The 13,616-nt window shown below is 43.2% G+C and overlaps 1 protein-coding gene and 1 long non-coding RNA gene across 5 annotated transcripts; both read left to right on the top strand.

The window, feature by feature from the left end:
• Positions 1–256: 256 nt before the first annotated feature.
• On the top strand, positions 257–1,362 carry LOC136956659 (uncharacterized). Its single transcript, XR_010878226.1, has 3 exons — positions 257–304; positions 685–795; positions 1,252–1,362. It is a non-coding gene; the product is annotated as an uncharacterized lncRNA (long non-coding RNA).
• Positions 1,363–2,456: 1,094 nt separating this feature from the next.
• Positions 2,457–13,202, top strand: pip5k1ba (phosphatidylinositol-4-phosphate 5-kinase, type I, beta a). 4 transcript variants are annotated; one of them, XM_067250571.1, is made up of 15 exons: positions 2,457–2,581; positions 4,417–4,610; positions 5,321–5,392; positions 6,533–6,669; positions 7,093–7,210; positions 7,605–7,757; positions 7,989–8,285; positions 9,264–9,454; positions 9,599–9,679; positions 10,175–10,223; positions 10,318–10,402; positions 10,595–10,735; positions 10,852–10,969; positions 11,375–11,477; positions 12,419–13,202. In XM_067250571.1, the coding sequence occupies exons 3-15, from the start codon at positions 5,321–5,323 to the stop codon at positions 12,419–12,421; spliced, it is 1,548 nt and encodes a 515-aa protein (XP_067106672.1). In that variant the 5' UTR covers positions 2,457–2,581; positions 4,417–4,610; the 3' UTR covers positions 12,422–13,202. The 4 variants fall into 4 exon arrangements, with proteins under 4 accessions (XP_067106672.1, XP_067106673.1, XP_067106671.1 ...); XM_067250572.1 differs by lacking the exon at positions 6,533–6,669; XM_067250570.1 differs by lacking the exon at positions 4,417–4,610 and having other exon boundaries at positions 2,491–2,581.
• The last annotated feature ends 414 nt before the right edge of the window (positions 13,203–13,616 follow it).

The following is a 13,616-nucleotide window of genomic DNA, read 5'->3' as shown; positions in this document are numbered from 1 at the left end:
GGAGAAGCACGTGGAGCAGGTCACAGGGGAGCTGGAGGGGACCGAGCGGGACGTGGAGAGGCTGCGTGAGCTGGGGGTTCAAGCGGGTAGGGCCCACCGGCGGGTGAGGGCAGACCTCCAGTTCCTGAGAGCACAGGGGGACCGGCTGGAGAGAGCGACCCGGGATCTGCAGCTGGAACTGGGGGCTACAGAGGCCGAGCGGAGGGGCCTGGAGCTCAGGGTGAGCAGGGTCCTGGAGAGGGTGAAGAACGCAGCGGAGCCGATATCAGCGGCTGACTCGCTAGTCGACATGAGTCTACTGAAGGTAAGCTTATATTCACAATGAGCATGATAATAATAATGTATTCATTGAATAGACGCTTTTATTCATAGTGATATGAAGAAATATTAGGCTCTCTGTTCTTTTATATTCGATTCCAAGTAATTTGACTGTTTATATATAACATAATGTGCTAGGGTCTAAGGCATAAGTAAAAAAAAGTTTAACAATTATAAATGTTACACAATAGTAATAATGAAATGAACAGACTAAATATTGACACAACAAAACTTATGAAAAAACTTTTTACTGATAACAATGCAGGAGAGAAAGAAAAAAAACAAGCATCAAAGATAACAGCACTATGTGTATATATAAATGTGTGTGTGTGTGTGCTAAATAACTATATGGACTTGACTGAGCAGGTCATTCTGGAGACTCAGTCAGGCAGGCTGGCTGATCTGGCCTTGGAGGTGAGGAACCAGGATGTGATGATTGACAAGAACCTACAGCACATTGTTGACCTGGAACAGCAGGTATCATATGTAATAATAAAAGAAGGAATAACTTCTCCCTTCTTCTTCCAATTATTTTTTTCTTGCAGACGCTTTTATCCAAAGAAGCAAACATTGGATTTGAAACTGAGATCTTTTTTCTGTAGTCAAATGCTCTACCACTGAGCTATACCCCTCCTCAGATACACTAGAAGCTGGAAAGTCAATCTATGCTAGTGATATAAAACGGCTGGCTAACATAAACTGTAATATTAACAAATCTGTAAGACATTAGATTTTTCTGAATGCCGATGAGACAGTTGAAATCCTAAAAACATAAAGGCTTACATTCTAGTCACACTAAACGTAGTTTTTCACAAACTATGTTTGGATTACAAGATATCCTGGAGGGTGTTACGTAAACATAAGGTATACAAGGAAAATACTTCTGTGTTCCATCAAGAGACCGCTGTTCATCACTGTGTTTGTTTGTTGCAGGTGTCTCGCAGTAGGGGCCGAAGACCCCCTGCCAGGTCTGGGGGGACATTCTGATTGGTCTGTTCAGAGGGATGTGACATTCTGATTGGTCTGTTCAGAGGGATGTGACATTCTGATTGGTCTGTTTGCGGTGGGGGGGGGGGTGTATTCTAATTGGGCTGTTCTAGAGAGCAGCTGTATCAATAGTCTCTATCCTTTCCTAACAAAACCATGCAACCTTTAGTGGCAGCATAGATGTCTATAATGATACAGTAGATCACCCATGGTAGGAAATGCTTCTTCCTCATCCTGATGAAGTGAAACAATTGTTTTTTGTTTATAAAAAACGTAGTTGTGTGTCAGATTTATCTGCAAGTGTTGTGACTCTGTGGTAATGTTATTTTTAGAAAGCCTTGTAAAGCATTTCCTTGTCAATCCCCCGGCAGCCAAATAAATAGATTCATCAAGATGGAACAAGACAAACTGCAACTTCTAGCAGCTTCTAACTGTTTTTTTTCCATCCTCCTCTGACCTGTCTGACAGCCAAATGGGGCAAAGGTTTGGTGTATGAAAACTTTGAACACAAAAACTGTTATCTACAGGAGCGATATGTAGGCTACTTCACAAGGAGATTGATAGGACACAAGGAACTTTGGCCTATTTCAAACGAAGGAGAGAGAGAGACAGAGAGAGAGACGGTGAGACAGAGGGATATAAAGAGAGAGACAGAGACAGACAGGAAGAGAGAAGGGGGAGGAAGAGGAAGAGAGAGAGACAAGGAGGAGGGAGACGAGAGACTGTAGGCCTTTAGGATATAGCCTAACATTTTAGAAGATACATTTAAACTGTTCTCCAAACCGAGGGAGCTTTTCGGCCCTCTCATCAATCTAATCAGATTTACAGAATGTTTATAACTAAAACTATTGTTTGGTTTTGGTATGTAAGTTATCTAATAGGCCAAAAGGTAGTGTTTGGTCTTTAGTTCCAAATCCGCTGCTGATTTAATGAAATGTAAAATGTAAACACGCGACCAGCGGCACCATAAGCAAATGTACAATAACTCAAGATCAATAAGCTTCTGAGCAACACAATTCGTCAATGACATTCATGTGGCTGTACGTTACAGTTAGGCGCGCCGCAATATAAACAAATATTAACCTCCCATCATTTGGCAACGAAGGCACATATGGTTTACGGCATCGAGACGTTGTAGTAGGCGAAATGGCGCGGAAGTAGAGGTAGAGGATGCTGATGCGTCGTAGCTGCGGTGACACAGTATCCACCTCACAATCTAATAAGAAGCTTAACGCCGGTTTTCCTATGTGCCAGCGTCTGCTACGGAGTTATGAAGGTAAGGGTGTTAATGTGTTACATGAAATAATGAGCTACTTGTCCATACGCGACTTTTCTAAACTTTTTTACTTGTGCGTGTCATCATATTCATGCCTTCCACCTACAGCAGCCTCATCACATTACTGCCAATGCGTATTGACTAGAATTGCTTTCTGTCTGTCATTTCATTTGTTGTAAACATTTCTCATAGTAGCCTAAGCTATCGGTTTTAAAAATGTAATAGGGATTTAGGCTATACTGATATAACATGAAATGGCCAAGTTGGTTACTTTATCAAAGGACGAACTTACTTCCTCATCACACCATAGGAAGAAACGACCGCAACTTATAACATCAAGTTGACATATAGGCTAAAATAAAAATAAAACTTGAACTATTTTCTGCGAATTGTTAACACCTTATGCCTATATAAAATCACAGAAGCAGTGTAGATCAGTATAAAGACAAAGACTGGGACATCTATACTATTGCATGGGATATAGTTTACCTGCCTGCACTGTCAATAAAAACGGCATGGATGATTTCGTGCTTATGCGGGCAAACGTTGCACCACGTTTTCACCAGAAAATTGCACCATATCCTTATAAAATGACTCCATCAAATAATACTTTTGACATTGTTTCTTGTTGATTTCAGTGAAAGGCTAATATGGACTTATCGATTTATCTAAAGGACTTGTGCATGTAAAAAGTCGCACTGTCTCCATAAGTATTGTCCCATGTTACCACAGGTATGTGCATTTGAGTGTATTTTAAGATGTTTTAATCTTTTATTCTCGTCGGAGTGTCTCCCGACATTAATCCTGGACCAGAATTCTTTGCGTGTTTGCTTTAGTGATCTCGAGATTTACATTATGACCTCTGCCCTTCTCTCCTTCCTTCCACACCAAGCGTAAACACAACTGTAACTTTTTCTTTGAGCCATTGTTGAATGTAACTTTTTAATCATTCATATTCGATCGTGTGAGGATATCATAGCCTACTTGTAACTTTTTTATATCGGTTACTTTTAAAACAAAATGCAGTGCCTGAACCAATAAAAACACTAACGCCAGTCGACGACATTTGGCTTTTTCCTCTGCTTAAACAATTTTAACTTGCTTTGAAAGTTAGTCTCTCTCAGCTTTCGACAAACTGTAACAGTAAACAGCAGACCAAAATGATTTAGAATGACCGATGCCGTTATGGACATATAGCTCCACATTTATAGTGTGTTTAAAAGCTGAAACCAATACAGTATAGGCTGACAGGGACAAACGTTACCCATGTTAATTCTTATTTTTTTATTTAGGATTATTTTTACAGCGCTAATGAAACATATTTATTTACCTCTATTCACCCTTTTTTTACTCTCAAATTCACATAAAACCTTATTCAAATATATAACATTTTCACAAGAAGTCTTACCTTTTATTGCATCATTTATTGTGATTTATTGTTTTTATGATATTTATTTACTGCTTGGTTTCTTAATTACATTTTCTTAATCTTTTGTAATCTTTTGTTAATCTGTAGCTTCCTGAGATGGCCTCAACAGGGAAGAGCGCACTATAAACAAAATTCTTGCTTCGAAACTCATTGAACCAACTCTGGTCACTTCACTGTTAATTTAGTGCAGCTCACAGGTTTCAACTAAATGCTTACTGTTCTGCATTGAATCTCATTAATTCATTTGGGTTCATTTTTGCCATCAGTGGAAAATAACAGAATTATTTACCTCGGAATTAACAAGGGGTATAAACCTTATAAACCTTTACACAATGAGTATAATACCCACCTCACCTCAGCAACATCCTTCCCAAGCCTGTTGTTTGTTTGTTGTTCTTTTGGACAGAGGTAAGAGAGAGGGAGAGAGAGAGAGCTTTGAAACCTTCTACTGGAATGTCCCAGAGGGTTGTTTAGCCCGTACTGGTTTCTCAATCCCTGGTAATTGGGATCAAGGGTTGTCCTGAGGGGTTCCAGTCAGCGGAGAGGGGAGCTATAGTCGCTCGGAGCCTCCAAAGCTCCTCACACATCACGCTCTCGGAGGTGAGTACGGTGCTCGCTCTCTCACTCTCTCTCTCGTCTTTCTCTCACGTTTACATTTGACATTTTAATCATTTAGCAACACACAAACAGATACAATTTTTTCCCCACTAGACAGATAGACAGGGATGCAGCTGTGGAGTAGCATTGTTGCAGAGGATGTAGAGCTGATTAACAGTACTGTGTATATGGTTTGCCATCCGGATAGAATGGGAGGTTTTAAATGGGAGAAGCTGGTTAGGGGACCCTTGATTTCACAGTTCACTGAGTTAAATGCTTAAGTGCATGAGGGGGTATTTTTATGTGTTATGTGTGTTATTACACTGCTAGGATTGCGTGCTCTCCATCGATAACATTTTAAAGATGAGGATTAGACTACATGTAGGCTAGACTGCCATTGAAGGACTGATATTGTGTTGTGTACGGAAACTGAATTCAAAAAGTGACAATATATTACTGTGGAAGTGTGGTTACTGGAACACTCTTTTTTTAAGAGTTATTCAATTGAAACACAAGTCGTTTTGACTTACTGTGATGAGGAATAGGAACTCACCAGTTCCTCCTGTATTCTAACTGCCCATACAAGTATATTGAAAACAATGACAGGCTGAAACCATATGTAAACTAGAGTCAATGGGTGTTAAAAAAAAAGGAAGATGGGCAAGTTTGCCCTTTAACAAACCCTTTATTTTTCCCCCCACTCCCTCCCATAGATGTCAACTACTGCCACTGAGAGAGGAGATGGGGCCACCGTCAGCAACTCTGGCCCCAAGGACCATAAAAAGGTAAGGAGACAATAGCGTTAAATCCTTTGTAGCGACACACGCTACAAAACTAAACTTCACCTGCTCAAAACCAACACAGAAATACAGTGTTCCTAACGTGGAATTGACCTCGTGCAAATCCTCAAAGGATTACTATGATTTATCGGAATATTCTACAAGGTTTTTTCCTAACCTAAAGTGAGGCCATGGTTAGCGTTATGTAACTGAGCTTAGCCGGCCTCTAAGCATTGGGTGACAGGGGCCAGAGACACAGATAACATGATTAGGACGGTCAGCGACAGTGTTTACCCACAGGAAAGGCACGCTGGCTGGCTTTAAGGAGATTTCACTGTAGTTCACTGCGGTCCAGAGAGAGGGGCGAGCCCCATAGCTATAGAAGAGCATGGGGTTGTCTGTACCTCACAGTACCTGGAAATACAGGAGTGTGTGTAGGTACCAGTATGTATGTGCAAGTGTGTGTGTACGTGTTTATGTACGTGTGTGTGTTTATGCATGTATGTGTGTGTACCATGCATCATGTTTGTGTGTGTGTGTTGTCAGACATACAACACCTTATGATGCTGTGAGGAACCAGCTCGCAATGAAAGTGTTGCTTCATACTAACAGCATGGCGTGACCAGTATGATGCAATAGTGACGTAAAGACAACTGTGTAGTAACCAGATTGAGGCCTAATCTAATGCAGTCTGTTAGGTGTCTTCATGCACTTATTTCTGCTTTGTTTGTTCTGTGGGGAACTTTGGTTGATACTTTTTGTTTTTAAATGTGCTGTATAAATAAACATGACCGATTGACAAAGTTAGATATAAAAAACCCATCCAGAGAGTGAGCTGTGACTGTAATGCATTGAAACTCATAAGAAGAAAACATACAAAACAAATACTGGACTCAGGTGGCTGAGCAGTGAGGGAGTCGGGCTTGTAATCAGAAGGTCGCTGGTTCGATTCCCAGTGTCTATTGACGTTGTGTCCTTGGGCAAGGCACTTCACCCTACTTGCCTCAGGGGAATGTCCCTGTACTTACTGTAAGTCGCTCTGGATAAGAGCGTCTGCTAAATGAGTAAATGTAAATACTGGATTCTACCGAATTCCACAATTCATCCAAAGATGAGAGAGGTTTACATTAAGCGGTGTTTGTGTAGTGGCAGCCCACAGCCGCCGCCCTGAAAGGAGCCATCCAACTGGGTATCGGGTACGCCGTGGGCAACCTGACCTCCAAGCCGGACAGGGACGTGCTCATGCAGGACTTCTACATGGTGGAGAGCGTCTTCCTGCCCAGGTCCGTCTAGGTTTCAGAGTTCTCTCTCACAAGATGCCTGTTTTCCAAAAGAGGGGGAGTCGAGGGGGGAGGGGGAGACTGACATAACAAGTTTGAGAAGGATCCCCCATTCATGTGCTAGTCTTTCTTGAATGAAAGAGTGTTTGGGTTCATGGATATGTGAAAACTTGCTACAGGAAGAGAATTGGATTCAAATGGGAAGGGGACCCTAAAATGTTTTTTTTTTCCGGAGGGGTGGGGAAGCTGACATAACAAATGTAAAAAGCACAGCATTACCATTATACAGTACACAATCCCCCATTAATGTGGTAGTGGGAGTGTTCATTGAATCAAAGAGCGTTTGTGGGTTTGTGGATGTGTGTCATCGTTGTGGCACCAGCAGCACTGATGTCTCTGTGTGCTGTGTTCCCCCGGCGCTCTCAGTGAGGGCAGCAACCTCACCCCCGCCCACCACTTCCCAGACTTCCGACTGAAGACCTACGCCCCCCTGGCCTTCCGCTACTTCAGAGAGCTGTTCGGGATCAAACCAGATGACTACCTGGTGAGTACAGAAGTCTCCGTGCAGTCAAACCCAGACATACACTATGCGGTACAGTATGGGCAGTACAGGCAAACCCTCACAAACATTCACACTGTGCTTCCAAGCTTACAAACTATGACATGTACACACATATGACATGTACACACGTATGACATGTACACATATGGTACAGCATACTAACTAAAACAGACCCATAAAATACTTACAGTGCAGTATATAGTAACAGTGAAACTGATATTAAAAAAACTGTAAAAACTTAAAATAAATTCACACAATCAGAAGCTCAGAAGTATATGTTTTCTTGTAATCCAGTTCACTATGCTTATGCAACGGTGATTGTAGTGGCATTCTCTGCTGTTTAGACACTGATGTGTTTGTTGTTGTCGTTTCTCAGTACTCCATATGCAACGAGCCTCTGATCGAGCTGTCCAATCCCGGGGCTAGTAGTTCCTGGTTCTATCTCACCAGCGACGACGAGTTCATCATCAAGACAGTGCAGCATAAAGAGGCGGAGTTTCTGCAGAAGCTCCTCCCAGGATACTACATGGTGAGCGTCTCCCTGACCTTTGACCCTTGAACCCACACTTTTGATTAGGATTCTTTTCACCCAACATGACATAGAGGAGGGGATTTGAACCTGCAACCTCTTAATCTGCAGTAAAATGCCCTACCACTGAGCTATACTGATCACCGATAAGCACACACGTTTTACCGTTTAAACCCTGTTTTGGTGTTGTTTCCTGAATGTCTGTCCTCATTCATGGATTCTCCATTCCAGAACCTGAACCAGAACCCCCGGACCTTGCTACCGAAGTTCTACGGCTTGTACTGCATCCAGAGTGCCGGCGTCAACATCCGCGTGGTGGTCATGAACAATGTGTTGCCACGAGAGATGAAGATGCACTACAAGTACGACCTGAAAGGCTCTACCTGCAAGCGACGCGCCTCGCGCAAGGAACGCACCAAGTCCTCCCCCACCTTCAAAGACTTGGACTTCCAGGAGATGCACGAGGGGCTGCACTTTGACGGCGATACGTACAACGCCTTGATGAAGACACTGCAGAGGGACTGCCGGGTGGGTGGCTGTTAGACTCACTTACAGTTCTACATGCTATTCAGTTAGGTAAGGGCGCTTTGTCATCAAAAGCTTCGCACAAATGGTGCGAATAGAAAGAAGATCAAGGATCCAGAAGTGGAGAGTTCTAACAGTATTCAGGTGGTCGGAGTCAAGGAATGATCTGTGTTTAGTTTAGAGAACTGATGAGGTGTTTTAGTTGTTTTGCATCCAAAATGTTGAAATCAAATGTCCGCTAAAGAGTGAGACTCAAACAGCCTTCCAGCGCTCCCAGCTCTTCTGAGTGACCTTGTTGGTCCTGGCTAGTCAGGATTACCCTCCACACAAAGCACCTGACTCATATTACCAGGTTTAGGAACCGGTCGCACGCAGAACCACAGTCTCCACAAGCCCTGTCTCTGAGCAGTTCGTAAGCTCACGGTGGAAGTGTTAGGTAACTGTGGGAGTGTTAGGGCCCTTTGTTTGGAGGGAGTTACAGTATGACATCAGTGTTTGGTTTAAAGAGGATAACTGTTCTCTCAGGTTTACTTTGTTAATCCTGTCCTGATGCTTAGTCCTACTGGACTTTGTGTCGTTGGGTGGTTTTCCAAGGGTGAGGTTGTGAGGTCAGTGTATGACTGTTCGCCAGAGTTGGCAGTTCCCTTGCAAGGTTGACCATCTAGAACAATTGTAACTCAAATTACATTACATGTCCATGAAAGGCCACTGATGCAACATCAAGAGAGGTTGTACGCAGACAAAAAAAGTTCATTTTCCAAACAATTTCATCTTTGGGTAGGTTTAATCCGTTTTTGTTAAACAAACAAGTAACTACCTGAGCGAGGTGTGCCTCTAGTGCCCATAAAATAAATATAATAAACAAAACGACTACTGATCATAATGACGTGATGAAATGGCTTCTACAGTGTCCATTCCAAATCACGGTGATTCTACGACCACTCTAAATAGTGGTTATTTTACGCTTGTGTCGTGGGTCAGGTCTTGGAGAGCTTCAAGATCATGGACTACAGTCTCCTTCTGGGGGTTCACGTTCTGGACAAGAAGATCCGTGACAGAGGGAGCCGGGGGGACAGCAAGCGCCTGGGGGGTCAGAAGGTCCTGTACTCCACGGCCCTGGAGTCCATCCAGGGAAACGCCAAGGCTCCGGAGCCCGCGGCTGATGATGACACGTAGGAGAACACACACGTGATCAAAGCAGGCACACACACAAAGCAAAGTCACACACATACATCGTACAACCACACACACACAGCCTTAGGTTATATAATAAACTCTTCCATGTCAATTAAATGAGCACATTCTTGTCTTTCCAGAATGGGTGGAATCCCCGCTAAGCACAAAGAAGAGAAGCTGCTCATCTTCTTAGGCATCATTGACATCCTGCAGTCCTACAGGTGGGGGTCAGATGGCTGAGTGGTTAGGGAGTCGGGCTATTAATCAGAAGGTTGTTCGTTCGATTCCCGGCCGTGCCAAATGAAGTTGTGTCCTTGGGCAAGGCACTTCACCCTACTTGCCTCGGGGAGAATGTCCCTGTGCTTACTGTAAGTCGCTCTGGATAAGAGTGTCTGCTAAATGTAAATGTACAGGTGAGAGCTTGAATGACAGTTGGCCTTTGAAAAAACAAATGTTTTCATTCAGCAGACCCTTTTATCCAAAGTGACATACAGGAGGGAGTTTGAACCTGTGATCTCTAGATGTGCAGTCTATGCTCTCCCACTGAGCTATATCCATCCTGTCAAAGATGGAGGAATCATTATGGAGATGCTTTTGTGACCTACAAATAGTGTATACAGAAACTACCAGAACAGCCGAAGATCAAGCATGAGAAGTTCAAAGTTCTGAGTATTTTGAGAGTCAGAGTCAAGGAATGGGTTTTCCTGTTTCTTCAGGTTCATCAAGAAGGTGGAACACTCCTGGAAGGCCCTCGTACACGATGGGGTATGTTCCCAGTTCTGGGTAATTGTGCGTGTACGTGTTTACCACAAACACATTTACATTTTTTTACTAAATCTTTGCTTTCTTGTCATTTCAGGACACTGTGTCAGTCCATAGGCCCAATTTCTATGCGGACAGATTCCTGAATTTCATGGGAACCACTGTCTTCAAGAAGCTGCATCGTAAGTTCATTCAAAGACACTAAATAACCCATATAGCTACTACTTTTACGATTGTGTTTGTTTTTCTCTTACTCACTCTGGTACTTACTCATGGTACAAGCTCTGAGAGGAACATCTAGCTACTACGTTCAACAATTCTCTCATTTTTCCTCTCACGCATCATCTTTCTCCCGGGTGCTGGTTTGTTGTCAGCTCTGAGAGGAGCCTCCTCTAAGAGGAAGAGGAATTCTCTCCACCCGATGCGCTCCGCCTCCCAGGAAGTTCTGTCCGCGCATAAGGAGGAGTGGACGGAGGAGAAGAAGGCCCAGAGCTTGGAGAGTCTGGACGGACAATGTACGCTCACATCGCGGCACAGTTACAGCCGCCCTTCTTCGTAACTTCACCACAGCTTTCCCTTGGGCTTTTACTTCCTACACTCACTCTGCTCCTCTCTCTGCTCCGTCCGCTAGATTCAAGCGGCTCTAATCAGCCAGACCTGGTTCCCTCTCCTAGAGGATTGAGCCTGGCTGTGTCCTTCTGCACAATCCACTCCAGCGAGGAGGACCTGCTGGAGGATCCTGACAACAGGTACACGGCCCCCACACAGCCCTCCTATACCCCCACACAGCCATCCTATACCCCCACACAGCCCTCCTCTACCCCCACACAGCCCTCCTCTACCCCCACACAGCCCTCCTATACCCCCACACAGCCATCCTATACCCCCACACAGCCCTCCTATAACCCCACAAAGCCCTCCAAAACCCCGCACACACTCCCCACAGCCCTCCTGTACTCCCCATACAGCCCTCCGACAGCCTAGACGCTTGAATCCAAACTGACAAACAGGCAGGAGAAGTTTCAAACCCGCCACATCTTGATCAGCTGTCAAACGCTCTAACCACCGAGCCACACACATGGCATGTACGTCTCCAGATTAAGATGCGGCTCCTTATTTCCTGTTTTCACACAAGCTTCTTGTGTTCCCGGCAGTGACGACCGCAGGGCCTCAAGCGCCACCGTTGCTCTGGACGACACAGACCCCACCCCTCCCAGCCAGGGAAGCACCCCGGACTCCGTCCTGGACGTCTACCTGGTGGGTATCTCTCAACAGTAGGTGGCATAGAGTGTTGTATGTCTGACAACACACACACACAAACATGATGCATGGTACACACACATACATGCATAAACACACACACGTACATAAACACGTACACACACACTTGCACATACATACTGGTACCTACACACACTCCTGTATTTCCAGGTACTGTGAGGTACAGACAACCCCATGCTCTTCTATAGCTATGGGGCTCGCCCCTCTCTCTGGACCGCAGTGAACTACAGTGAAATCTCCTTAAAGCCAGCCATAGTAGGGCAGACGGTAGGTGGTCCATACTGGCCAGACCCTCGTTTGAGATTCATTGTGAAGTATTTTTAACTATGTGATTCGTGGAGTTGTTTGTGTTATACCTGTAGTGAATAAGGGCCCTGTGTCCACATAGCTTCCTCGCAGCTAAATATTTTTTTAATACTTCAGTTGATTGAATAATGTGTCTGAGTACCTGATTAGTTTTAACCTGCTTTTGAGTTAGGTTCTCCACCCAGGCCTACATGCCTAATATTTTAATATGTATACAAAGTAGGGAGAATATTCAGACACAGCTGTTGTGTTATCATTTGCATTCACTAACAGTTCTCCTCTGTGTGACATCACCGCCCATAGAATTTGAATTTTGTTTCTAAAGCTGTGTCTGTGTCTGGCCCCCTCGTTCTCTTATTCCTCGTTCCGCGTTCCCCTACTAGTACACCGATCCCCTACTTTTACACCACTGTCTAGGGCCAAAATAAGGTAAACGTGAATTAAACATAACTGTTATTTCAGACACCATTTTGTTACTTCTTTGTCATAATTTTGAAACTAATAAGTTGTCATGGCATCACATAAACAAGTTACGTTTGTGATTTCTGCTTCATTGTGACACCATCACCAACTGTGACATCACAGAGACCTCTCTGTGTCTTGTGTTACAGTGAGGAGTGACACATGCATCGTCTGCACCACCTCTACCAGTGCCCGTAAATGACCTTTAACCTATCACGCATGAACTGCACAAGAAACGCCATTATTGAAACGATGGCATTTTAAACACATCCTGCACTATGGGGAAGCATTCTTCTGCTGCCGTCCACTTTGCTGCTAATCTTCACATAGGGACAGTCCTCAGGTTTATTCTGCAATCACACTCTTTCAGAGAGGAAAGCTCTCTTCATAGTTAAGAAACTGCATGTTGTTGATTTTTTTGATCAAGTGACACCCATGTTTAAATCTCAGAGGGCTGGATCCCTGAAAGATTAAATCGATGCATTTCATTTCATCAAGTGTGAAACATAATATAAATTTTTTGTTTTGGTTTACATTCCGGTTGATACATATATTTATAGATACATATATTAACTTTTTTTAGATACTTTTCTTTTTTTCCTTCAGTAAATATCGTATAGATCATCATGCAGTTGTGTGTTTAATTCAAATGTCAAATTCTGTCCTTTTTCTTGCTTCTTTCTTGCTTTTTGTTGGAAAATTATGCAATGCATTGGTTTAAGATTGTAAAGGTTTGTTGCACAAAATATTACAATTGCTGTATTGCCATGTCATTGACTTCCTTCTGGAATCACCATTTGCCTTGTAATTTGATTTATTTAATGAAATTACTCCTAAAAATACGTCATTGATATAACTCCTTATGTAAATTGTATTTAAATGTTGTAGCCTATTTAAAATAAATTTATTGTATGTGTTGAATAAAAATTAATAAATCCAGTCAAATCGTTCTTATTTCAAACCAAGGTATTATGCAAGTTTAGCATTGTTGTGTTTTCAATTAACCACTAGGGGGGGCACGTGCACAGTGGTAAGATTTTTGTTCTTATTTCCCCGCAGGATGTGTGTGTGTGTGAGAGAGAGAGAGAGAGAGATAGAGAGAGAGAGAGAGAGAGAGAGAGAGAGAGAGAGAGAGAGAGAGAGAGAGAGAGAGAGAGAGAGAGAGAGAGAAAGAAAACGAGACGGAGAAATATCTTAAAAAGCAAGTCAGAAAACGAAAACAAATCCCGTTTATGTAACTGAGATTACATTTAATTCAATTGCTGTTTATTCACTTACATTTACATTTACATTTACTCATTTAGCAGACGCTCTTATCCAGAGCGACTTACAGTAAGTACAGGGACA

This window comes from Osmerus mordax, chromosome 14, assembly GCF_038355195.1.
Source record: "Osmerus mordax isolate fOsmMor3 chromosome 14, fOsmMor3.pri, whole genome shotgun sequence".
Taxonomy (NCBI): domain Eukaryota; kingdom Metazoa; phylum Chordata; class Actinopteri; order Osmeriformes; family Osmeridae; genus Osmerus; species Osmerus mordax.
The sequence above is the reverse complement of the archived record's forward strand: the minus strand, read 5'-3'. Positions and strand labels throughout refer to the sequence as shown.

What these genes read in the sequence shown, in the direction of transcription:
- pip5k1ba (XM_067250570.1), top strand. An exon ending in TCCTCCCAGGATACTACATG is followed by an intron (nt 7,758 to 7,988) that starts GTGAGCGTCTCC and finishes TCTCCATTCCAG; the next exon opens with AACCTGAACCAGAACCCCCG. An exon ending in GACATCCTGCAGTCCTACAG is followed by an intron (nt 9,680 to 10,174) that starts GTGGGGGTCAGA and finishes CTGTTTCTTCAG; the next exon opens with GTTCATCAAGAAGGTGGAAC.